At 38.8% G+C, this 25862-nt stretch overlaps 5 protein-coding genes across 7 annotated transcripts; 3 read left to right on the forward strand and 2 right to left on the reverse strand.

The window, feature by feature from the left end:
* Nucleotides 1-666: 666 nt before the first annotated feature.
* On the reverse strand, nucleotides 667-3453 carry cmc2 (C-x(9)-C motif containing 2). 3 transcript variants are annotated; one of them, XM_086286046.1, is made up of 5 exons: nucleotides 3159-3453; nucleotides 2913-2987; nucleotides 2333-2403; nucleotides 2172-2243; nucleotides 667-2058 (listed from the first exon to the last, which is right to left on the reverse strand). In XM_086286046.1, exons 2-5 carry the CDS (start codon nucleotides 2947-2949, stop codon nucleotides 1975-1977), a joined length of 264 nt encoding a protein of 87 aa, XP_086142172.1. In that variant the 5' UTR covers nucleotides 2950-2987; nucleotides 3159-3453; the 3' UTR covers nucleotides 667-1974. The 3 variants fall into 3 exon arrangements, with proteins under 3 accessions (XP_086142172.1, XP_086142177.1, XP_086142175.1); XM_086286051.1 differs by lacking the exons at nucleotides 2913-2987; nucleotides 3159-3453 and adding an exon at nucleotides 2712-2901 and having other exon boundaries at nucleotides 669-2058; nucleotides 2333-2449; XM_086286049.1 differs by lacking the exon at nucleotides 2913-2987 and having other exon boundaries at nucleotides 672-2058; nucleotides 2333-2449.
* A 1033-nt stretch (nucleotides 3454-4486) lies between these two features.
* On the forward strand, nucleotides 4487-7705 carry cenpn (centromere protein N). The gene is made up of 10 exons (XM_086298759.1): nucleotides 4487-4785; nucleotides 4930-4975; nucleotides 5111-5170; nucleotides 5633-5706; nucleotides 5832-6005; nucleotides 6099-6200; nucleotides 6396-6450; nucleotides 6573-6682; nucleotides 6798-6921; nucleotides 7374-7705. The coding sequence occupies exons 1-10, from the start codon at nucleotides 4615-4617 to the stop codon at nucleotides 7478-7480; spliced, it is 1023 nt and encodes a 340-aa protein (XP_086154885.1). The 5' UTR covers nucleotides 4487-4614; the 3' UTR covers nucleotides 7481-7705.
* A 1759-nt stretch (nucleotides 7706-9464) lies between these two features.
* atmin (ATM interactor) lies at nucleotides 9465-16655 on the forward strand. The gene is made up of 4 exons (XM_086286059.1): nucleotides 9465-9840; nucleotides 11986-12111; nucleotides 12547-12746; nucleotides 12853-16655. Exons 1-4 carry the CDS (start codon nucleotides 9556-9558, stop codon nucleotides 14615-14617), a joined length of 2376 nt encoding a protein of 791 aa, XP_086142185.1. The 5' UTR covers nucleotides 9465-9555; the 3' UTR covers nucleotides 14618-16655.
* A 78-nt stretch (nucleotides 16656-16733) lies between these two features.
* lg1h16orf46 (linkage group 1 C16orf46 homolog) lies at nucleotides 16734-20384 on the reverse strand. Its single transcript, XM_086286070.1, has 3 exons — nucleotides 20183-20384; nucleotides 19771-19998; nucleotides 16734-18331 (listed from the first exon to the last, which is right to left on the reverse strand). Exons 2-3 carry the CDS (start codon nucleotides 19963-19965, stop codon nucleotides 17585-17587), a joined length of 942 nt encoding a protein of 313 aa, XP_086142196.1. The 5' UTR covers nucleotides 19966-19998; nucleotides 20183-20384; the 3' UTR covers nucleotides 16734-17584.
* Nucleotides 20378-25631, forward strand: LOC147338906 (protein phosphatase 1 regulatory subunit 3E). Its single transcript, XM_086286079.1, has one exon. The coding sequence runs from the start codon at nucleotides 21068-21070 to the stop codon at nucleotides 21989-21991; it is 924 nt and encodes a 307-aa protein (XP_086142205.1). The 5' UTR covers nucleotides 20378-21067; the 3' UTR covers nucleotides 21992-25631.
* The last annotated feature ends 231 nt before the right edge of the window (nucleotides 25632-25862 follow it).

The raw sequence follows: 25862 nt of genomic DNA on the forward strand, positions 1-25862 counted from the left end.
ATTTGAAATAACTGTTGTGCCGTGCCATGTGGTTTACTTTGCTCCAGAGGCACCCCGGCTTCTTTTTCGTGACCCTGCAGAAAAGTGAATTAGCAAAATAGGCCCAGAAAAAAGAAAATGTCTACATAAATACGTCCTTCATGACCAAAATGTTAACACTATTGCCACTTGAAGATATGATTTATAAATAGAGGTGTTGTACATGATCAGTGAGAGACATGGGCTCATTTAATTTAATTTACATTGTGCTTTAAAACCTTTGTGAGTATGAGCTGAGGTCTGTGGTGTAAACAGATTGTTGACATTTGTATAAGATTTAATGCAATGTGAGATTGTTAAATGATTTTGTGGTCATTGATTGCTGGGATAATAAGGTTGGAAGCTTTTTTTTGTTTTGTTTTTGTCAACCAAAAATTGACAAAAACAAACAATGCCAGACTTCCACCTGAGCGCATTAAATCTAAAACCTTTACAGTCACACCAAATGATTTTACACTTACTGTCTAAAGGAAATGTGATTCATGTAACAAAATCTAAATTGCTGTATACTCAGGTTTCTGTACAAAACAATTTATTGTGGTCATTAGATCCATGAAAGGAGACCCTGTCTTTACTTCTATTGTACTAATCTGATGATAGATTATTTATATTGTGTCATTTGCTTCATAAGAAGAGGTATAATATGGCTTCTGTACAGCATCAATGAACACAAGTCACTCAGGTCTGCTGAGCGCTGCTCACGCTGAAGATTCATGGACTTTAATTTATTTATTTTGTAAAATATCAAATGTCTTTGAGTGTCAACTTGGACAGAAGCATTTCTTTGGTTTGAAACTTTATTTAGGGCTATGGGAGTTTATAATGGATTTGAGCCCCAAATCGCCAGCTCAGCATGTGTTTGAAGTGTGCTTGATGAAAATATTTGAAGTATATCAGTTATAACTTGCTCCATTATTTATTACAAATTGCAGGTTTATATTTTATTTTACTTTTTAAATACACATACCTACATGTGTATTTTTTCCCTACACTGTCTGAAAGCACACCTTGGGTTGCCTTATAATTTCAATGTTTGTCAAGGAGTTATTGATACATTGTGATGAGTAGAATGAGCTGCTTCAAATAAAGAAACAATTCTTTGACAACATGTTTTTACATTTGCACAAACACAAGGCTTCTGCGTATGGTTTGCACAGCTAGCCTAACCTTACCTAACACTCAGAGAAAACCTCACACTTCTGATGTGGTTTTAATTACCAAAAAAAAAAAAAAAAAAAAAGAGAAAAGGCTCATGTCGATCATTTTGTTAGCAAAATGCATATAAATGCTACATGTGTTACATGCTGCGAAACTGATACTGTGTCCCGCGGTGTTGTGGCACCATGTTAAAGCAAGAACAGGTTCTTACATTAATTCAGAGTTTTACTTTATTCAAAAAGAATCAATATGATTCCCAATTCAAAGAAATCTTCAACAATAGATACTGTTATACGTTAACAGAGTAATCATTGCTGTGGTTTTGTGCCAACAGACACATCAGTGATGGAGCAGTAGTCCGCTGCAAGAGATGGGGTGGGGGAATAATAATCCCCAAACTCAATCTTCAATCTCAAGTACTAGATGTTTTTTTTATGTTGACCTCTTGACATTGTTGTCAACACTTCAAGTTTTAGTCTATGTAGCTGATACAAAATACCCATGTAAGCTTAATTGAGCTTACTTGCTGTTCAATAAAACTTTAAAAATACCAGTAATATAAGCATCAATATGGCAAGATTACCATTTTGTTCTTGGAGACGCACACCATTAAATGAAATCACCCACACTGCTTATAAAGAAATAGCTCTTCATCTGTCCTGACATGAAATGTCAGCTGAAGAAGCCTGGTACAGAGTGTCAAGCTTCATTCAGTGTGCCAAAATCTCAGTAGGTTTAACTTGCTGTGCCAGTGGCACAGTTGCAGTAAAATGTCCCTTAGAGACGGTCTTTAGGTCCTTCTTTCAGCCTCTTCTTCATCTCTATCGCATGCTGCTTGCTGCGCTCCCGCTTTTCCAGTCTCTGTTGAATAGTAAGGAGACAGAAATGAATGTAAGAGAGAAAAAAAAAATCTTTTAATAGGATTGATTGTTGTCCTATCCATAAGTGGAAAAAAATTTAAAAAGCTGACAGACCTCTTTCTTCAGACACTGACGCATGGCACGGTCCACATCGTTACATGTGCCAAAGAACTTCAGAATATTGTGCTGATCGTAAAAGCAAACAAGGTTTTACACAATTTTATATCTATGCATGTGAATCATAGAGAAATAGTCACATTTGGAGATTGACTTACCTCGTTGTGGCACTGTCTCAGTTGACTTATTAGTTCATTACACTCATCTGTGTGAAGGTGAGGTGACAGGTCAGGGTGCATTTTGAGTTAAGGGCTTACTGAAGAACTGCAGAGACACTGAAAGGCAACAAGCAAGAGATGAACTGAGGATATACTCTCATCTATAAACAACGTAAAATACTCAGCCCAAGGGGGGCACCTTGGAAGTAATATGATTTAAGGCTAGTATACAATAACATATAGCAAGAAAGCAAAATATTGCCACATCTGGAACTGCTGATGCCCAACCAATAACAACTAATGAATCAATAATTAAATTCGTTATTTTAACTGTTTGAATGAATTATTCCAAAGACTGCTTCAACTGCACTTTAAATACCGTATATCAGGGGTATCAAACATAAGGCATGGGGGCCAGAAGCATTCTGGGAAGCACTCCAATCTGCCCCACTGGATGGCAATGGAAAACAAGGAGTGCATAAACATCCTGTCAAGATCAAAGTGGGTTGTATGTGCCCCATGATGTAAAATTAGTTTGACATCCCTGTAGTACGTCAGCAGCATTTCCTCTAAAGGATACTAACACCTCCCCATCCCTCTCCATCCTGATGTGTCATAGTGATGACCGAGATTGTTTTTTCCAGTGGACACTTACCTGCAGACACAGAGGCAGAGACAAGAGCATTGTGTCAAATGTACACCGTCTACATTTACTTTGGCATTATGTTAGCTAGACTAGACTTTGAACTGGGGATCTGTACTGCGTATGTAGTAATTTATAATAAACTTCATGTCAACACTGGATTATCAGCTGAATTACACTTACCACTGCAAAGGCTTTATCATCTGAGAAGTTTCCAGTGGGTAAAAAAGGCACTGCTTGCTAACTACTAGCTCCAAGCTAACTTCACAGAAGATGAATCTATACAACCATTGAACAACTGCAGAAGCTTTATGGTCTGCTGCAAGTCACTAACGCCTTAATGAACTGGACTAAATGAGCTGTAGTAGTACTATCGCCGGTTTAACCTACAAGAAATTACAATCTAAAGGACGTGCCTGCCTGTTACAGGACGTGAAGCTTTCGTAACTGTTTCGCCTCAACGATTTGAGTGACAAGAGTCGAGGGCGAATCGTAGCCTATATTCTTCTTTGGCCTCACCAATGGCGTGCGTACTTTCCACAAAAGGCGGGACAAATGATGACGGGAGTTTGCAGGAAATACAAGAAGGCTCCTCTCCAGGCACCTCCGTTTTTGTGAATGGGTACGGTACTATTTGGTCACCTGTGCTACACATTTTTTTTCCGCCATTACTTACTATTTCTGTAATGCATGGAACCTTGTTTCCGTCACTAAGTTTTTTTTGTTTTTGATTTGTTTTCTTAAGTCAGATGTTCATGTCATTATTTAACATGAATTAATTAATAAATCGAAATGTCAACGATGCTTAATTATCTACTTACGGTTCTTTTGTTGTTGTTTTTTGCTTGTTTGTGTGTGTGGCGTGTGTGTGTGTGTGTGTGTGTGTGTGTGGGGGGGGGGGGTATTTTGTGTGGTTTGTGTTTACGTAATTTGAACAATCTGAGTGATGGGTTTTACCGTTTTTCCTCTGACAATATTTCCTCTTTTTATTTATTTAGTTATTTATTTTTGGTTGTTATTTTGTCCTTTTCATTTCGGAAGGTGCATGCATAAATGGGGAAAATTCACAACTAAATGGACTAAACTAAAAATGAATAAATAGTGTTCATGCTCTGAGTAAACTACTCATTGGTCAAACCTAGCCTAACCTAACTAACCCCTGACCCTAATTTAGTTCGTAAGTCAAAATTTCCAAACCGTGACCTGAACTTTTGACTTGGAGATGACAAATTTTCTTCTATTTTTTTTTTCAACAGTTTCTATAGCAGCAGTGTGAACTTTATGAACTTTTTGTATGTCATAATTAATTTCACTCAATGGCGGTCACTAATTTCTTTCAACATTTAACTCTTTATGTAAGGGTCTTATTAAGGTCATACAGATTCGTATAAGCATGGTTGGTCACGTCAGTAGCAGCGGTACTTAAAATTAATATATAACTCCAAGACAGCAGAGGGCGCTAAAGGAAATACGTGAGTCCGTTTTGCAAATATCTGATTGGTGGATTCATGTGCTTTTATTCTGGGCGGTTTGTTTGGAATCGATCGACTGTGGTGTGCGTTGTCGTGAAAGCTGAACAGATCGACAGTTTTACTCAAATTCAAGCTGTCTGTCTATTTCGGTCACTGTTGAAGGAAGCATGGACAACACTGTTAAACGTTTACTGGAGCGACTCGTAAGACGGATACCGAGTCGAATGCTGAAAACAACGCTGGATAAGTGGAGCCGTTTGACGGCGACGCAGCGGCAGTCCATAGATTACACAGAATCAAAATGGGCGTTAACAGAAAAACTACTTGCCATTTGCGAGGTATTTGGCTGGTTTTAGGCAATATAATTTGTTGTTATTTCTATGTGTTCATTGTACACTGTAAAAAATGTTCACATTGAAACTACTATTAAATATTATGGTGTTTGCTCTATTAGTGTTTAACATAAGTGTTGTGTTTCACAGGAAAATGAATTGACAGTTAAACACATAGCTGAGCTGGAAATGATACGTAAGTCGAGCGAAGTTACTGTATTATATTATTACTATTATATATTATGTTATCATTTTGGCTTTTTGCTATATCAGTGGTAAGGACAGATTTACAGTTCACTAACAGTGCTTGTGTCGCCCTGGTTTCATACAGATGTCATCGAGAATCCCAACCTGGGCATGTGGCATGCCTTCCAGCTCATGGACCCTCAAGGTATGTTGAAACAGTAACCTGCTCTGTGTCGTCAAGGGCTGAAAGCCTATAAGTTTTGAACCTTCGTTGAATATCGAAGCTCTTGGGGTTTTCAGGGAATGTTCTGTCTTCCTCCCCTCACCCCAACCGGTCGCGGTAGATGGCTGCCCCTCCGTGAGCCTGGTTCTGACGGAGGTTTCTTCCTGTTAAACGGGAGTTTTTTCTTTCCCACTGTCACCAAAGCGATTGGTCATAGAGCGTCATATGGTTGTTGGAGTTTTCTCTCTTTTATTATTGTAGGGTCTACCTTACAATATAAAGCACCTTGAGGCAACTGTTTTTGTGATTTGGTGCTGTATAAATACAATTGAATTGAATGGAGGTTTTCTTTATTAAATTGCTGATGGCTTTAAGTGCCTTAATAATATTTTAATTTCTTGCTGTCTTTATAAATATCTTGATTTTTTTTTTTTTTTTTTTTAGATGATGCTCACTCTGTAGAGCTGACACAGTTCAAGGAACAATTTAAATCCCACCTCAGTGAGCTAATAAGACACGTAAGCTATTCCATCTAATTTACACCCAAAAATCCTATTTTTAAATCGTTTTATCAGCAAATTACATTTCACATGCTTCTGTTAACCTCCTGCATTATCAGTCTGTTTTCACTTTATATTTGAAGGTTTCTATCAAGATAAAGAAGCACACAGATGAAGCTGTGTGGATTCGAATTGCATGGGGAGACACCTTTTCTCGCCCAAACCACCTGAAACCCACATATGTCGTTCACTATCTTCAAACCCCTTACGTCTTTCTGAGCAGCCTAACTTCAAAACAAAAGCCTCTGTTGTCACAGGTAAGGATGACTTCTGTGGTTAATACGTCACATTGTTTATCCAGTTTCCTTGTTTGTTTCCATCCTACTTTAAGAGACTTGTTTGCTTTGCAGGCTTTGGTTCTGTCCACCCGATATCAAGCTATTAAGGATGCTAACCTCAGTGGACGGAAGCTCACTGCCATCAGAGATCTGCTTATGAAGCAGTATCTGCAAGTATGCCTGATTTATTTATTTATTTTTTTATTTTTTTAGAATTATTTACTAGTTAAGACTGACTTTATTTTTATTGTTTTCATTTCTTAGATTTTGTGGGCTGCATGCAGTGTTTTCACCTTTTTAAATTACTGCTTTAGAGAGAAAAATGAGTGGAATTTTACTCTGACCTTTTTTTCTTTTAAATCCACCTAGGTGTTTCCCACCAAGTTTCCCAGCCCTCTGGCAGAAAGGAATCGTGTTGTCTCAAGTATGTTTTAAAACTTTTTGATTTTATTTAAGCTGTTTTCTCTATGCATTTCTGTCATATGGTGAAACATGTACTTACATTTTTAATGCTGGTTTTATGTATGTCTTTATTTATATGTACAGACCTTCACATAGAAAAAGAGCAAGCTGGGTCTGCAGCAAACAGACATCAAATGGCTTGTGAGGCATTTGGTGATGGGCTATTACCTCAACTACAGTCTGCAGTTTACAAGGTAGCCGGACAACACCGACTAAGTAAAATAAGTTGATTATCTAAGTTGTTTCACTGCTTCACAGATACAGATGTTAACCCAGATGCTGCCATGTTCCTTGTTAATGTTTCATCAGCTGGAAACAAAATTCAGAGATCACACCAATAAGACCATGACAGAGCGGGACGAGCCATTCAGATGTGTTGTTAAATTTGCAAGCACCAATCTCCTCGAGTCACTCAGACACTCTGCATCCTCAGGTACACAGAAAGTGTTAAAAACAGTCATAAGAATAACTATCATCGTCTTTTGTAAGGAAGTAAGTTATGTTACTATAACCTGGTATGTCACAAAGTCATGTAGAATACTAACTGCATCTCTGCAAGTGTCCACAAGAGGGCACCAAAGTCCTGGAAGAAATAGCCATATAGTAATGCTGTTACATTAAGCTACTTCACAATATTCATGATACTTTGGGAAGAGGAAACTTTTCTAAGGAAGTTTGCTTTTATGTTTAATTGTTATGTCCCTGAATCCTCCTCACTTTGCAACTCTTTCCCACATTTTCCGGTGTGGGTGGAGACAATCAAAAAATACTGATAGTGACAGGTAATAGACAAATTCTCAGTTATGACGCAGGTTAAAACCTGATCCTCATTGTTGTCTTTGTTTTCTCTAATGGTTATTTAAACATTGTTTTTCTACTTTACAGGAGTTGCTTCCACCCCTGTGACACCCCTTCTCTCATCTGTTCCCTTAAAGGGAAAAAATTATTTTGTTATCACAGACAATGGCCCTGGACCTTCATCACAGAAATGACCATCAGACACTTGATTTAACTTGTAGCATGCTCAGTCCATTAGTCCATTCATTTTACTTCATACTTTAATGATGTCTTTGTTAATAAAACTCTGTCTGTTTCAATAAGAAATTTTTATTCTTGTATTTTTATATCTTCAGCTGTAGGTATACTAGTTGCTGGCAACTCTGTCACTTTATTGTTTGTCAGCATTGCATATAAAAGCAGAATTTTAAATATTCCTGAGGTTTTGTCATTTGTTTTCTGGTATTGATACAAATGTGTAATTTTACCACACATTAATACAAAGTGTTTTTCTGTGTAGCAATCAGATGCACGTTATTTCAAAGTGCATTTTTACTCTGTTTGTGTCTGTATACAAAACATTTAGACAAAAGCTTTAGTCTCAAGTTTATTGTAAACAATCCTTTCAAGCTTATTTAAAGCATCATTGGTCAAAGCAATTCTTTAGTCCTGTTAAAACGTGTCCATTTAAAAAAAAAAAAAAAAAAAAAAAGGGGGGGGGCTTGTAAATATGTGATTTACACAAGTGAAAGGTGTAGTGGCAATTCCTTTACTTTTAAAAGATCAAACGTCCCACAACTTAAAGTCCACAAGCCACTGCTGCATTGAGGTAATATTTCGTACGCAGGCAAATGAAGTCCATTGTCCAAACATTTTAGTTGAGAGTTTTGGTTTATTTATCCATCTTGGTAAGCAATAACAAGATCCTTCATGCTGCTTCTCCTGCTCTGGTAAAAAACCATAAGCCCACCCCAATGCATGCTGGTCCTATACCAGTCTCTTTATTTATAGAAACAAAATGGCCCTACAGCTCTTACTAACTAATTTAACAAAATAACAACAAACAAACAAATCATTTAAAACAAAATATTAACTGACAAATAAACCCCAAAATATAAGTAAACTAACAACAAACTTTAACTTTCAAAAAAATAAAAAAATAAAGAACAAATAGCTCCAACAAAAGGTGTGTATTAGTTAAATAGATCTGTCCTTACCAACCATAGTAGCCTCTTCATATGTTAACTAATAAACTTAGACTGGGGGAGTTTGGGAGATATGTGAAATTTGAAAGATACTGGACCCCATCTGATGTAAACAGAGGTTTACATCAGATAGGGTCTGATGTGATGACAAACCCAGACACTGAATCTAAACGTTTTGAGAGGACAAAGTGAAAGCTCTGATTTGATAAACGGTATTCTTTCGAGTGTTTTGTAGTCGAGGCGAGTAATGAGTCGGAAGATTTGCAGAACATGTCTCCAAACATTAGTGACATACAAACAGAGAGCACAAGTCCCGCCAAAGGACTTTGCTGTTCTATGATGTTTTTATTACAATATGATTATGTGTGCAGTTTTTCCAGATTATGTGTGTTTATCTCATCCTGATGACATCAGCGGTTTCTATGTATTATGCTGATGTCAGCACTGTTAATATGGAAATATATAGTATAGTATATTAATCTTTTTGTGTCACTGTGAAGTCATGTGACCCTAACCCTATGAATATATGTATTAAAATCATAGGTTTTATCAACATGAGTGGAGCAGAATTGGCTGAAATCTTTGGCTTATGTCTCCAAAGGTCTATCATATTGTTGTGAAGTTTGCAGGTGATGCACTTTTTTTTTTTTTTTTTTTTTTTTTTACTGATTTTCACATTTAGTGCAATCTTAACCCGATTTTCACCTAAATTAATTACATAATTTCTCCTTTTGTGGGAGAATGAAATGGGATCATTCATCAAAAATAGTTGCAGGAATAAAATATAGAAAAAAAATGAAATATTCAGTTTTCAATTAGGTGGGTCGCATTCATTAAAAAAAATCCAAAACAAAACAAAAAATCTAGAACTTGTCATTAGTGATGCTGAACCGGGTTAGAGTCCGCGCTATACGCACTCGAAGTCTAATTATTCGTCCATCCGTATATGTTAAAAATCACATTATTCTGCAAAACGGAAATGCGAATGTTATCTAGGATGTGACGTAAGCCCGAACAGGAGAGTGGAAAGGTGGCAATGCAGCCTTACAGGCAGCGTTGAGGGACGGAATGATCCTTTTCATACAATGCTGCTGCTGGGGCTCTCTGCCAAACACGGAATGCACTGTCAACACAGAAACATGGCTGCCTCTTCAACGGGCAAGGCGAGTAACAGTGATAACGCTAATGCCGGCAGTCTAAACTGTAACGAAGAACCTCTGCCGCAGTCTCGGGAAATGATAAAACCCACCATCGTGGAGCTGACCAAAGAAGTGAGGACGAACATCCTATGCACCGTGGAAGGATGTGGCAAGATTCTCCCCAACACACCTGCGTTGAACATGCATCTGGTTAAGTCGCACAGAATAAAGGTAACTAATTTCTAAATCAGGTTATTCCGATGTGAACTCAACTGCGATGCTAACTTGGCTAATTCGGTTGAGAGAAAACTATCATTAAAAAAAAAAACGCAAGTCATCCATAACTTCGAATTAGCTAGCACGTATGGTCGTAGTAATGTGTTGCCAATAACGCTGGGACAACATAGTCGAGCTTTGGTAAAAGTTAACTAAGTTTCTTCTTGACTGTTATTTAATTGGTGACTGTTTACTATTAGCGAGTTAGCTATACTGCACCTAGCCGCTTATGTTATCAATTATTGCATTTGTCAAGAGAAATTCGGTGCTTATTGCATTAATAATATACAGATATACCCCTTTAATATTAAATATTAGTTTTTAGCGAGTTGTTAATCTAGGGCAGGGAATTTGGGAGTATCTAAATTGGCTGTGTGTGTGCAAAGCTAGAAATCTATTTGTCGTTGTATGGTTACGGTCTCTCAGGAATACGACCGCACAAACAACGTGCTGTCTATCACGAACACAATACTTAGACTTTGGTCTAAATGTTTAAACCGCCTCAGCTGTACTAACTCCTAGTTCCTCTGTCCTCACTGGACTGGGCACTTCGTGGGACGCAATAATTCACTGTCTCCCAATGAATGAAGTTCTTTGCTGGGAAAGACTGCCTTTGTCCTGCAATAGACTAAGCTCTTTGTTTAAAATAGGTGAATGTTAGAATTTGAATTAGCTCCTAGAAGTAATCCATGCTGGCCCAGCAAGGAGAGCGTTTAAAGGCCTAAAGAAACCACAAGTTTTACTATTTAAATCTGAGTTGCAGTCAGGAGTAGTTTAAAGTTTAAAGTTAAGCAATCAGTTTCTAAATGTAATTCAGTTTTTACACCAAAACCTTAAAAGCTGCCGTAAAGCTGGGTGAACTGTGTTTGGTCCATGTTCGTTGCAGTCCATGAATAAAGAGTTATATTGGTCACTGTGTTGGGTTTTCATGGTGCATTCACACTTTCCTCAGAGAGTGCCTGTAAGAGGCACAAAGGAAAGAAAAGGAAAGAAAAGAAAGCGAGCAACAAGAAGGCAGCACAGCTTGCCTGTGTTACTTTTAATTCACAGCTATGTGAAACTTCTGTCAGCAGCCGTAATGATATTATGGTTGACATAATGATAAAGTGCATAAAATGCCACAGTTGCTCACTCAGTGCTTCTGCATAGTTGATGGAGCTAGAGTTGGGCTATATCTGTTTATATTTAACAGCACCATAACGTCACTGCATCGCTCCACAGCTGTTTCATCACTGTTTATATTGTTTCCCTATGAAGACTTAAAAATAAAAAAAATTATATATATATATATATATATATATATATATATATATATATATATATATATATATATATATATATATATGTATATATATATATATATATATGTATATATATATATATATATATATATATATATATATATATATATATATTTATTGACTGTGTGCAGTCAGGTCAGTCCATAAAACTCATGAGACTATTCCCATTCTAATCCAGAATTAGCTTGCCTTTCAAACCATATCACTTCCCTTAGCAGAAAGAACAGTTTAGAGACTATTACTTTGATTTACCACTGTATTGGCTAGTCTGTTGGAGAGAAGATTTGACTTTATAATTGATATAAGCTAGCCATAGGACAGACAGTAAATCTGCTTGTTTTCTCTTCTGAGCTACAGCCAATCACAGAGTCGTGACATGACTCAGGCTTCAGCCTACGACCATATGATGCCGTTTCAGAGAAGCACAAAATTTGGATTTGCTGTCTACAAAATTTGGCTTTTTAGTTATATTCTTATCACGAAGCAGACAGTGTTTGTTAGCTTTATCTTTTCCACAGCACAAGCACATGAATCTCTTCAATACTATAAATCAGAGACAATTGTATGTACAACAGTCATCCCATGGTGCTTATAGTAAGGTAAAGACCCGACAATATTGGGGGGAAATCAACCTTTATATCATTAGCAATTATATTGTAATTTGAGTTTCTTAAATATAAACACAGCATGGGAATGTGTGTTTAAGTCTTACATTCACATATTTCTGATCCAAGTATCTGTAATGCATATATCTGTATTTTGTCCTCTGTTAATACTTTGTTGTCATTATCACCCCCAGGATGGTATTGTCAATCCCACGGTCAGAAAGGACATGAAGGGCTCTCAGAAGCTTTACTGCTGTCCTATTGAGGGTTGTCCCAGAGGCCCTAACAGACCTTTCTCCCAGTTCTCCCTGGTTAAGCAAGTAAGCATTTCCTCTGTGAAATGTAATCAGTTATTGTTCTATTTTTAAGAACCACTTGTGCAACTTAAAAAATAACCTTGCATTTTTAATGTAAGCAGTGTTAAATAATTTACTGCATGATTAAGTTGTATACAGTGTCCTGTAGTCTGAACTGAAAGCCTCTGATACAATAGGTTGAGGAAAAAAGAACTGCCTAATGTGAAACACATGTATCAATATGAAATACCATCTTAGCATTTCTACTCTGATTCTTGTAGCACCGCAAAACACAGGGAAAAGCTGCCTTTCTTTCCTAGTTTTGCCTAAATTATACTGTGACCTTTAACTGGGTGAATCACTAGAAAGAAGTAAATGGACATGTGCTTTCCTTTTCAAATTCCATTTGGACATTTTTATTTTAAAGCTATTTTCTGCTTTTGATTCATTTCATTTCAGCACTTCATGAAGATGCATGCAGAAAAGAAACATAAGTGCTCCAAGTGCAACAATGGCTACAGTACAGAGTGGGACTTAAAGAGGCACATAGAAGACTGTGGAAAGACCTACCACTGTACATGTGGCTGCCCCTATGCTAGCAGGGCTGCTCTACTCTCACATATCTACAGGACGGGTCATGAAATTCCAACAGAGCACAGGCATGTACAGGGATAACCCCAACACTTTCATTCATATACTGTATTTTGTTCTCTCCATGCATTTATGATTGTTATCATTTTATCTAATTTATTTATTATTTTGCAGAATTCCCCCAGTAAAAAAGAGAAAGATGGAAAAATTGTTAAGTGGTTCTGAAAAGGTTAAGATCAATGATTCAACCTTCCAGATCATCCCTGCTGCCACAGAGCAGACAGACACTTCTCTCCCTCCTGATACAACCATTACTATCCCAGACTCCCGGAGGAGCCTGCAAAAGTTGCTTTTACCAAAACCCAAGATGGCTTTGGTTAGTGTTCCTGTGATGCAGGTGGCTCATTTGCCTGTACTCCTTCCATCTACAGAAAGTGGGGCTCTGAGGTCTGTAGTGCTTGCTGTAGATAGCCAAGGTTCTGTTAGTGCCCTTCAGCTCCTTCCACAAGCCACAGGAGCAGTGGTACCCCAACTTGATGCTAAAAGTTTGGGTTTCAAGGATAGCATGCCTACTTCCCGCTCTAGCCAGGGGCCTATTAGCACAGGAGTGCAAGTCAATCTGGATCCAGTAGGTGCAGAGGATTCAACCATCAGCATGGCAGCACAGCGAGGAAGGAGCACTTCCACCAACATTCAGACAGACAAATCGTACTTGTCAAAAATGCCCACAGGAGTAGGGGTTGGGGAGGGACTAGGCTTGTGCTCTGTGGGCGAGTCCTCTGTGTCTTCTTGCTCCCAAACAGACATCAGTGTCAGTGCCCAAGTCCTTTTGCCAGTCAGTGTTGAAACCCAAACATTCTTCTCCCGAGCCAAACCCACATCGTCTATTGGAGCTCAAACAGACAGCCAGTGCCTGAGCCAAATTCCCTGCGCATCCTCTTCTGTGCTTCCGTACAAAACCAGGCAGACACAGACATACTTTGCCATGCCGCAATCGGAGGAGAAGGCTCAGAACCAGGCTGTCATGTGCTCAGACCTATTTGGCAATGACTCCCTCAGTGTGTCAACCCAAACAACTTTGGACATAGATGACACCCTTTGTGCTGCAGGAAGCACTATATATGAGGACTCAAAATCAGAAGGTGGTATGTGTTTTGGGGTGCAGACGCATGAGCTGAGTGCAAACAACATGGCAGACAACCAGACCCAAACAATGACCTTGTTAAATGACCTGGAAAACATCCTGTCTGACAGTATGTCAGGCCATCAGGTGCTCACAGAGGCTTCTGCAGGCTGTGGGTCAAGTCTCAGCTCTGTTCAAGAGCAACATAACGGCATCGACTTTGATTTTGAAGAATTCCTCAATGCTGTGCACATCCAGACACAGACCGAGGAGAGTGAGCTGGGAGGACTGGGTGGTGACACGCCAATGGAGTCTCTAGACATTCAGACACAGACAGACTTCCTACTGATGGATGATCTGGACCAAAGTGAGGGACCAAGCCGAACCCAAGCCAGCGACTTGGAGCTATTTGATACTCAAACTCAGACTGACCTCAATTTTCTGCTGAATGCCGGAAGCCACATGCCCCTGAGCAGCATCTTGCGACATTCAAGCTTTTCTATGAGCACAGAGTCATCAGACACAGAAACACAAACAGATCTCCCTTCATTTGCCACGAGTTTCTCTGCTCAGACTCCTGTCACTCAAGGAGAGAATGCAAGACTGCTGAACAGCACAGAGACACAGACTGTGACCAGCCAAGCAGAAGGCCTAGGAAACCTGTTCCTGACCAGCAACGAAACCCAAACTGTCATGGATGACTTCCTGTCAGCGGACTTGGCGTGGAACATGGAGTCCCATTTCAGCTCTGTGGAAACCCAGACATGTGAAGAACTTTGTGCTCTGTTTCAGCATTCTGAGAAACCCAACAGCTGAAGCTTCCCATGCCTTTGCAATAAAGGTTTCTGATATCTGCCTCTTCCTATAAGAGGAAATGGTTTATGCTGTCCTCTGGCAAATCAAACCATAGTCTTAGCAGCAAGAAGTCTGCAGATATGTTCTCAACCATTCCACTGGGGGCATAATGTCCAGAGCCCTTCCTGGTGTCTATCCTGACAGCATTGCTGCACTTTATTAGCTCAGTGGGCATGACCCATGAGCTCCCGTGACAGTTTACATATTTATTTGCACATAAGGTAACATTGTACGTGTCTTGTCTAAAATGCAAGCTTACTTGTATATTTCAGTGCGTAGCCACTGTGACTGGTCACTGTTTGGTCTTAAGAAGTTGTAAAAACATTTAACATTACATAAAGTTTATCTCTGCACTTAAAAGGGATGACATACATACCTATATATGGCTGTCATGAAAGGCTTGTAAAATTGCTACCTTGTATGACAGCTTTCAAATATAGATGTACTGCTGTAAAACAATCTCATCTCAGCTGTACAGTATACAATATTGTACGTTTAGTTTACATACGTATGCAATGCGCATGAAGCCTTTAAGCAGCACAACATAAAATATTGATTCTGCACATGTGCATCTGAATGCTGCATCTTCAATGTTACCTTGTCAGTGGCAACAAGACTGTAAACTCTGACATTGCAGGCAGCTGAAAACATGACAAGTGAGATTTTTTTTTTTTTTCAAAGTAAAGGCTTTGCATTGCTCAAAGCAGAAGATGTGTTCTTGAAATATAACCTGGCACAAAGTAAAAAACAATGTTTGTCCCGTGTTGCGCACCTTGCATTAAAATGTGGTTGTGAAGTCTGATGTTTTGTAAACACTTTTTGTGTCAAGGCCTCTAGTTAAGACTTAAGTCAGTAAGCAGGCTAGGCTGTCATCGTCTTTAACTTATTCATTAGCTGGATGTAAGTGTATACATTAGCAGTACACTGCTGAAGTGATCCAGTAATGTTACCGTACACAAAAACAGTGGATTAGAGCTAGGATTAGCACAGATTAACACAGTGTTTTGTTTTGTTCTTTTAACTTAAAGGACTTACACTTTAGACCCAATTTCCCACACTAATTTTTTTCAAATCACTAAATGTAACTTTTTTTCCACCCCCACTTTTCTTTTTTGTTATATTGTGACCTCAGTTACCTCATAGGCACCACATAGACTGTTCTACATGAGACCACAGAGCTATAGGCCTTGTTTATTTTCCATTTTTGTTGTGTTGGTGCCTTAACCCAAGTATTAACTTGAGTTCTGTTACAGATCATTTGCTGCTTCAAAGTCATGTTTATACTAGAATACCATGATGAATAAACAATGAAAAATATCTGAATCCTTTCAGTCTTTGTTTTGCATGTTTTATCTGTTTAGTATTGATGTTTTTATTGTGATTGCATGCAATGTGAGAATGCCTCTGCTCCATGTTTATGGAAAGATTTATGCTGTGTCACATGAAAATATTCCTTTGCAGCATTTGATTGAAAATAATTACTTTGATTCCATTACATCTTAAATGAATAGTGTTTAATGTCATTACACTTTATGGATGTTTATTAAAACTGAAGAATGTACACAATAATGACTCTGTGCCCAGACATATTATGCTTTTTTTTTTTTTTCTCCCACTATTCCCAGTTGGTTTATGGATTATTTCTCTATTTTAGGAAGGTTCAAGCCTATAAAGTCTGAGCATGTTTTGTTTTAAAGCAGTAATTCCAACTTTTAATTCCTAAATTCTAATACAATAGAGCTGTTTCCTTGCAGGTTTAGTGGAATGGGGGAAAATGCCTATATTTGAATGGGTAGAAGCTATGTCACTTTCTGGTGTCTGTTACAGTGCTTTACTTTCTCTTTGTAGGGAGTGCATGCAGATATTTTTCCAGCACAAAATATTTGTTTTTGCAGAATTTATTTGATTTTTCTGTTGCCTAAATGTGTCGACTTAATGGCTGCCTTTAATTATTGTTCAAGATACATTATAGATGTTGTTAATAAACTGCTGGCAAGTGTTGATTGTGTTCATTTTTATTTTTTTTCCCAAAACAAAAATAGGAAAGTAGTTGCTGAAAGATGGACAAACATGATCAATATTTGTTTTTTTTTTTGTTTTTTTTTAAAAAGGTTATAAGTGGGTCATACATGTTTTATTCATGTGATCTTGAGTTCAGTATTACAATTGCACACATTATGTCATCGTCTCTTAAGATTTGGTTGTGCGAAACAAATTTTGCACCATTATTTTTTTCTAAAACAAAAAACCTTTATAATATTGTACCTTTTTTCTTCTTCTGATGCAGTTACAACCTGCCCAGTATAAACCTACTAAATCCAGGCCTGTGCATTTATTTTACATCTGTGTAGGTAGGGAAAAGAATTAGAGCAATACAGATAAATGTAATAAGGTAACAAAATTGCCACAGCTTAAACAGTATTATAACAACTGACTGAAAACAGGTCATGAGTCATGTTGACCCTGGAAACCAACATGACCCTTGGCATTTTCAGAAAGAACCTTGGCTCCACCCATAATCCATAACCATTACCAATCCCTTGTTTACTAATATAAAAGTTAAACTGTATTAAGCAGATGCAGTAGTTTGGCCACAGTTTATATTATGAGAAACAAGCTGCGGTGCAATGTTAAAGTTCTGACCAAGTTGTAGTCTGCTTAAATTCAAAAATATTAGCGACCACCAGTGCCACTATTATGCCAGGCCGAATTTCTTCTTCCAGCTAACTGTATTTTAATGGTATGTGATGAGTGAGGCTGACAGACAGGATGCCCTTTATAATGAAAGATGTTGCCTTTACTGCATACTTAAATATTCAAGTGACAGATTTTTATTTCACATGCCTCGTTCAGCTTAAAAGTGAAGTGAGGCAGAGAAGAGGCAGCTCGGGTGCATTTGTGAGAGACTTTAGTCCTCAGTGCATTGAGTCAGGTTTGGAAGACATTGTATTTAATACCTCTTGGTATCAAAACATTGTGTGGGTTTTGCCAAAATGTCTGGTACTTGGAGGTCAGCGCTGCAGAGAAAGTGGAAATATCTGAATTACTAGCAGTGTCCACTCTAGTTCCCCTTGTTCCACGCTGCTTGTCTAAAAGGAAACAGTTTTTCTCTGAGGTTTGTTTCTCTGGAGTCTTCTTGTCTCTACAGAGATGACCACTGGCCTTGGCAATCAGGTGAGGTGGGTTAATAGGTGGTAGAAATGTGAAGTTTTTAATGGGAACCACTCTGTTATTGGGACGATGACTATGTTTCCAAGGCTTAGCAGGCTTGTTCTCTGGCACAGAATATTTTGAAGACAGATGGTGAAGCTGAGAAAGTGTCTCTTTATCCATCCCTCTCTCGTATATCTTTTCTTCCAGTAAGAGATGTGTCGGATTTCTCTGCATGGCTTTAAGGAAAGGACATTCTGCAGCATCTGTCTGTTGAGCTGCCATAGCAGTTTGACTCCAAGATCCTGTGTGCTGATTTACTGACACAAACTTCTTAAAATTATCCAGGCCTGCATGAGACTCACAGTGCTGCTCTGTAATGCTGGCTGAGCTGTCTCCATTAGAAGGCACTGGGTCATCAGATGAAGGAGTTCCATTGTCAGCCTCCTTATGCTCTGGTTTCTTGTATGTGTTTGAAGTCAAAAGTATGCAGCTCAGGGGAACAACTCTGGCCCAACCACAAACCTGTTGCAAAACCAAGTTTTTTTTGTTAAGTTCGGATATGTTTAAAGCTAAAAATCACAAAGTAAAAATACTTATTGAACCAAGTAAGAAACATGCAAATAGAAGGAAAGCAGTAAAAGCACAGATGTGATTAATAATACGTGAATGAAGATTTAGTCCGATTCTGTCCATCATTATAAAATGTGACCATATTTTTTGCATTTTGCATATTTGTCATACTTAGATGCTTCAGATAATCAATACTAATATCAGAAAGGGTCATTAATTGTTAAGTGATGATTTTTTTAAAAGAAAAATAGGTATCCAAATCACCCTCACTCTATGTGAAAAAGTAATTGACTCCTAAACCTATTAACTGACTGTGCCACCCTTGGCATCAGGAAATGAGTCTTTCACATCGCTGTGAAGGAATTTTGATCCAGTCGTATTTACAGAATTGTTTTAATTCAGCCACACTGAAACGTTTTCAGGGATCAATGGTCATGTCAACATATCCCAATCTCATTTAAGACTCACTAGGCCACTATGAAACCTTCATTTTGTTTTTGTTTTTTTAAAACATTCTGAGGGGGACTTGCTGGTGTGTTTCAGCTCGTCGTACCCAGATCGTCACATTACCACCACCATGTTTAACTGCTAATATGATGTTCTTTTTATAAAACTCTGTGTTAGATTTACATCAGATGTAATGGAATGCGAACTTTCCACTCTACAAAATATTTTCCCAAAACTTCTGGGAATCATTGACATGTTTTCTGGCAAATTTGAGGAGAGCCTTTATATTCTTTTTGTTCAGGAGTGATTTTCTACTTGGACCTCTCTCATGGATGTCTTTTTTCCCCCACTCTCTTTGTTGTTGTTGAATCATGAACTCTGATCTTAACCTTGGCAAGTGAGGCCTGCAGTTCTTTAGATGTTGTTCTGAGTTCTTTTATGACCTTCTACATGAGTCATCGACGGGCTGTGGAAGTAAATTTGGTAGTCCGTCACTAGTGGGAAGATTCAGTACTGTTCCAAGTTTTCTCCATTTATGGAAACTGGCTCTCACTGTCTTTCACTGCACTCCCAAAGCCTTAGAAATGATTTTGCAACTCTTTCCAGACTGGCTTTGATAGATTTCATAGATAGATGACTTTGATAGATTGGAGCAGATAGAAATGGATAGCCCTTTTCCCTTAATGAATTAATAATTGTTTAAAAATTGCATTTTCTATTTACTAGGGTTATCATTGACTAATATTACAATTTGATTATCTGAAACACATAAGTGTAAAAAAACACAAAAAAAAATAAGAATTAGGGAAGGCGCCTAAATACTTGTTCAATTTATCACTGAGTCCAAACTGTGACATAGAAGACACTTACTTAAAAACAAAATTGCAACTACATATAGGTAACAAATTAAGAGAGGTACAGTAACAGGATATTGGATCACTTACAGCATCCTCCCAACCAGAGTAACAATGGAACTCATTTAGCTCCTTCTCATTCAAGAAGTTCTCCTCGCTGGTATCTAAAAGGCTTTCAACAAGTCTCCTTTCTGCTATTTCGTGCTCGCCAGCTGCGTTCTCCGGTGCTGACAGCTCCCCGTCTGCTCTGTCCACAGCTGTACGATCCCTTTCTTGCGAGGTCATGATGTAGTTAGGTCCTTTGACTCATGGTGAGATCTCGAAAGGGTCATAGAAAACAGAATTCCCTTAATTACTTAAAAATGCATCTTGAGTAGCACTTTTAGTGTAAATATGATCAACTTAACAAACCTACCGCTGATTTTGCTTACCAAAATAAAGCAAACTGGATTATTAAACGAGGAAATTAAGAAATACATGAATAATATTTGTTGCTACTCACAAACAACTTCTGCTGTGTGCTATCTGTCGTGGTGGCGACTTTTTTATTTCCCGATTGAGAGTTTTGTAGGACAAAAGCGGAAGAAACGGTGAATGCCTTTAGAGACCAACTGCAACGCCGTCGTCATGGTGACACTTAAAAGCCCGTACCGTCAAGAGAAAGGGGGAGGGGTTCCTGCGCTCCTGCTGCATTCTACTACCGACACATTACTGTCCTATATCTGTATTAAGTATAAAAAAATCAACACAATAGCTTCTTTTTTTTTTACACGGGAACGCTTGATAATCTAGTTATGCACACAATATCTGGATGTACCAGACTGAAGACAAAAGCACATAACTGTTTTTGATGCACCTAAATTATTTATTTCATGCGGTTTGTTTTCAATGTCACAGCGTTCAAACGGGGAAGTAAACCAGCTGAAAACTTGTGAAGAAGGAAACCATTTTGGTCAGTTAAACGCGCATCTCTGCACGTAAATGTAGATGAGACGTCAACCTCTGCCCCGGGAAGAGATCAGCTGTGAGAGAACACGCATGAATTTCCCCACATTCAAGTGGAAACGAGGAGATATTTGATGTGAAGAGGAAGGAATTTGGTTTTTTTGTTGTTGTTGTTTTTTGAGCAAACAGCTCTCCATATTTATTTTATGATGGATTTTTGGTTTTTAGTTTTTTAAAGAAGCATCTGCAAGAGGAGAGTCGCGCTAATTGCGGAAAGCAACAACACTTTGGTTTATTGGTCCAAGGCTGCAGAGTGTCAGCTTCTGACGCAGGCAGAGCACCTATCCTCGAGTTGCACACTAACACCTGACGGCTCCTTGCATCGCCGGTTTTTCTCCATAACGACTACTCCGGCTCTGCAGTTCAGGGACTCCAACGTTTTATGGAAGCGGAGTCTGCGCACCCTGTCGCGGTCATGCTCCCCCCAAAGAACTGCCTGCCGAGGAACTACAGCTGCATAGCTGGACTATTCGGGAGTCTTGCAGCGGCAAATCCGAGGCTTGAAGATGGGGAGGATTTTGACATGGTGAACGCCACTTGTGAGCCTATCGAGAGCGCAGTGGTGAATGAGAGGCCAAGGGGCAGGGAGATTTCCCTGAAGCCCCCACAGAGCCCTAATCTGCGTCGGAGGTGCACGTCTTTGCCTACACCTACAGAGAGAGCAAAGTTAGAGATCGCCCGCAGCAGAAGCCCAACCATTACGAAAAAAGTCCGCTTCGCGGACTCCCTGGGCCTGGAGCTCATTTCAGTGAAGCATTTCGACGACACAGATGTTCCCGAGGTGCCTGAGCGCATAATGGCAAAATTACCCAAGGGACCCCTTCACCTTCATCACTTGGAAACAAAATTCCCCCGGGCTCCTGCGCAGTCTGTGTTCATGGAATTGCAGTTCACCAACCCAGGCACATTACCCGGCTTCGAGCAGAAAGTTAGGGAGGTAAATGTCCTGTTGGAGACCGTGGAGGCAGACGAATTCAGCCTCTCCGGCTTCGTGCGCGTGTTGAATCTGGCTTTCGAAAAGAGCGTCTCTTTGCGTTATTCCCTAAACAACTGGATAACCTTTATGGACAGTTTGGCGTCCTATGTTCCTAACTCGAGCGACGGTGACACCGACAAGTTCTGTTTCAAGATAGTTATGCCCACATACCCAGACAACGGAGGAACATTGCAATTTGCAATTAAGTACTGTGTCGGCGGGCAAGAGTTTTGGGACAATAATAACGGCAACAACTACAAAGTCCGTCGTCACCGGTTCAAGATGTCTCCACCTCGGGAATGGGAAAACGGATGGATTCATTTTATCTGAGCTTTGACGTATGCAGTGACACGCTTGCGCCATTTGAGCGCAATTTATCCCCGGGTACCTTATAAGCCTGTAAAACAAAAGATTCAAATTATTATTATTCCGTCATTGTCAGCTGTATACATTCCGTGACAGAGAAAATATTTTACCACGATATTTCAAACAGTGACCCTGTGGTGGCGACGCACCGGGGGTTGAAATGGCCTGCTGTTTAAGCCTGATAGGCTTCCCGGTGTGGGATGCTGTTCGATATGTTGCCTTGATGTCAGGGGTCTGTACAGCTTGGTGCCCTTTGGGAGGGCATGTTCTCGTTATGTAATATAAAAACACGCGCCACGGAGAACGTGCCGGGTAATGCCAATTTCAGGCATCACTACTCATTTCAAGATGCTGTAACTGTCAGTTTGCATGTGTGCAAACATCGACTCAAAAGCAAAAAGAAAGCATTTTAGCTGATGGTAGCATACGCCCCTGGTCATCACCTGCAGACTGGGGTAAACATGTCTTATCCCCCCCGCCCCCCCTAAAAGATGGAGATATAAGGTGGTTATTTAATTTAGATATTCAACTTATTATTTCCTACTATCACGCCATTTAAATGCCTTATTCTAAGCCATGATGTAGGGAGTTGTTGATTTGTGTTGTACAGTATTATCTTCATTGGGCTTGAATGGAGTTAAATGCATTAGATGTTTAACGTCATTAAATTTACAATGTAAAACAATCCAGGGACATCATACTTAACCATACAAAAATCTGCCTCTTAGCAATACATTTGTAGCCTATTCAACATAAATTATTTTACGTTTTGCATATTTAAATTATGAAGAATAAGCTGGTTTGACAAAGTTCAAAGACAATGAAGTAATGTTAAATATCTCTCTCTCTCTCTCTCTCTGTATATATATATATATATATATATATATATGGAATTTAAGAATTCTTTATAAATATAACTATAAAGAACAGGTTTTTCAGGACTCCTATTCTTTATTCTTTACAATAATTTCTTGTTTTATCTGAATGAAATCCTCCAGCATAGCTTTTATCACAAGGAAAATGTCTGAAGTAGCTGTTTGAAAGGTTAAGTTTACCTCTGATTACCTGTGGACCTTTTTTGTTTCTTCTCTTCTTCAGGTTGACTGCTAAAGAACAGATCTTATTTTCACAACAATTATTTTTTAACTAATATATTTAAAGAAAAGCGTCTTATTGTACATGTACAGCCTTGAAACAAAAATATCTAAGATTCTTGACAACACTGCTTAACTATATTTTTCACAGAGCAGGTCTGTCTATAGTCCAAGTAGCTATCACACAGGTGGCTGTGTTTAAATATCTTTAGCTGCTTTAAATGTACACGATAGTCATCTGTGCAAGAATAGTGCTGCTCCTCACACTTCTTATACTTTATGTGAACGGATTGACTGTCTTTCGTTCTCAAATTGCAAACTGTCTGCTCGCTTTCATCATACAGTACACCTTTATAAATGTTATTGTCATTTCTGGACAAACGTGTGTCTCACATCTAAGGTCTTTTTACTTAGATCAGAGGCGAGCAGCCTTCCAAACTCTCTCGCCTTCACTGTGGCTGACGAAGCTTGTCTGTTGTTCAAATCATTTTAGTTAAATGCCAATATCCACCGCGCTTTTAAAAATCTGTACAATAATATCAAAGCGAGCATGTGTAAAGTTTAGCCTTTAGCTGCTAGAGGAACAACAGACATGTTGCTTTTAATTCCAGTGCTCAGACTGTAATCTGAACATCACTTTGGCCTTTGTTTACATCATCATGGCCTCAGAGGGAAGCTCTCCTTTTATTGAGGCCATCGCGCCTGGATGTTGACAGAGACTATTCCTATAACCACTTAGTTTTTGGAGCACTTCCACTGTGAATCCATCAGTATTGTTTGTCTCCAAAGATGACATAATTTATGTCAGGGCTACGGTGCTCTACTTGATCATATTAGATCAGTTTTGATGAGATGAGCGATGATAGTTCCAATCATGCAACTTAACTTTAGCACGTACAGAGCTGAATTTCTCTCATTGGTTTATTTAAATACATTGTGAATATCTAATGTCCTGTCATAGCAGAATTTAGTGTATTATGCTGTTACACCAGTGGGTATTTGCATATTGTCTGCTTTGGTCTGTGTAAACTTTGTTCCAGCATCCATGCAATGCAATACCAGAAAGCATTAATTATCCAGGCTGAGGTGACTGATGTGGGCTTAGAGAGATGCATCAATAGCCAACTGATCACTGCCAACATAGACTGTGATTTTTGAATTTAATGTTTGGCTCATATGTGGCGGTATTTGCTTACTAGATAGCAATAAAGTGTTGGGGTTGCTTGACACAAGAGACTGTGTGAATATAATTGTCTTGTCTGTTATCTATTACATTTGAACCTGTTGGTTTCGCGTCACAAAAACTGTGAAAACTGTGGCGATCCCACAGCCCTGTTAATGCAACTGTCGAACTAGTTTTGCAATATAAAAATGTCATTTGTAGACGACAAATCTGGATGCTATTTTTATTCTGGCATCTCCAACACTGCTGTTGCTATTGGTGCATCTCTACTACAAAGAAGATGGGTCTGTGGTCTTAGATTTTCACCATAATCAATTCATAACTCACTGATATATAAGTATGTATGTAAATGTTTTAATGTTTCATATTGAATGTCTTCCTGCTATGTTGTGTGTACTTTGAATCATTTTAAAGGCAGACTTGATGAATTAGAATGGTACAGGCTTGTTGTCCTTTGGTGCTGTAAAGTTTTATCAAAATAATGTGTTTTAAAAAAAAAACCTGTTAAAGCAAACAATTTTTTCTCCAGGAACATTTGAGTAAATGCTATTGTTAGAATTAGGAATGTCACAAATTGATATTTTCTCCCGAAATGTTAAAGATCATCCCGAATATATGCATCAAAATGTAAAAGAAAAACAAAACGTGAAAATAAGGACTATATTGGACACTGTGTACACAAATATAGGTGTACTCTCATCTTACTAAGCTATGAGTTCACTTAGAGATGTGTAAGAGAAGTTTAAGCTGGAGAGTGTAAGTGACTATAAAATATGTCAACTCTGACGGTGAAGAAGGAGGCGACATGAGATATTTTAGTGTTTGATAACTTTTAATATGAGCGACTTATGATTGTAGTTGACTAAGAGAGTGCAGTCTAATCCAGCAAGAGGAAGGAAATGTGATGTTGTAAAGCTTTTCTTGTCAATAGTTGCCGAACAAAATGTTTGCCATCGTTTGTCGTATTTTTGCTTTTGCTCACCATCGAAAGCCTAACTCACCTCTGTCGATGACCATTTTACAACATTTCTTCCTTGATCTGCTGTCTTGTCAGTGATATTTTTGATTTCTGTAATTCCTGTGCAACCAGTTTTTGCTGTAACATCTACACCCCGAGGTATTTTCTGCAATGGAACGTAACCATGTGCGCATGTGTAGCTGAAACATACCTTCATTTCACGTTCGGGTTTTAATGTAACTCATTTTGTTTAAGGTTAATAAAGGCATTTTCGATGGAAACCAAGTGTTCTGCGAGTTCCTGTAGCTCACATCCACCCGGCATGATCTCTGATATCTGCGATTTAGAGTACTGTGCCGTCAGTGTTAGGGCAGCTGCAGAGGTGTGCATGTGTGCAATCCCAAAGTGTCCGTTTTGTCGGTCGACTGAACATCTAATTTTCAAGGAGTTGCTGTTGCTCCCCATTCATAAAGGAGCACACTGCAGCGGGCTGCAGCCATCGCCATTGCATACCAGGCTGAGGACATGTCCTCTAAATTGATTGCTGCTGACACCCTACCCTTATTCTGTTTACGACAGGGAGGGGGTTGCAGCTCGAAG

The sequence above is a fragment of the Aulonocara sp. 'chitande type north' Nkhata Bay genome, linkage group LG1 (assembly GCF_057382095.1).
Source record: "Aulonocara sp. 'chitande type north' Nkhata Bay isolate Kocher_YH1m ecotype deep benthic linkage group LG1, A_spYH_male_GT1.1, whole genome shotgun sequence".
In the NCBI taxonomy this organism is placed as follows: Eukaryota; Metazoa; Chordata; class Actinopteri; order Cichliformes; family Cichlidae; genus Aulonocara; species Aulonocara sp. 'chitande type north' Nkhata Bay.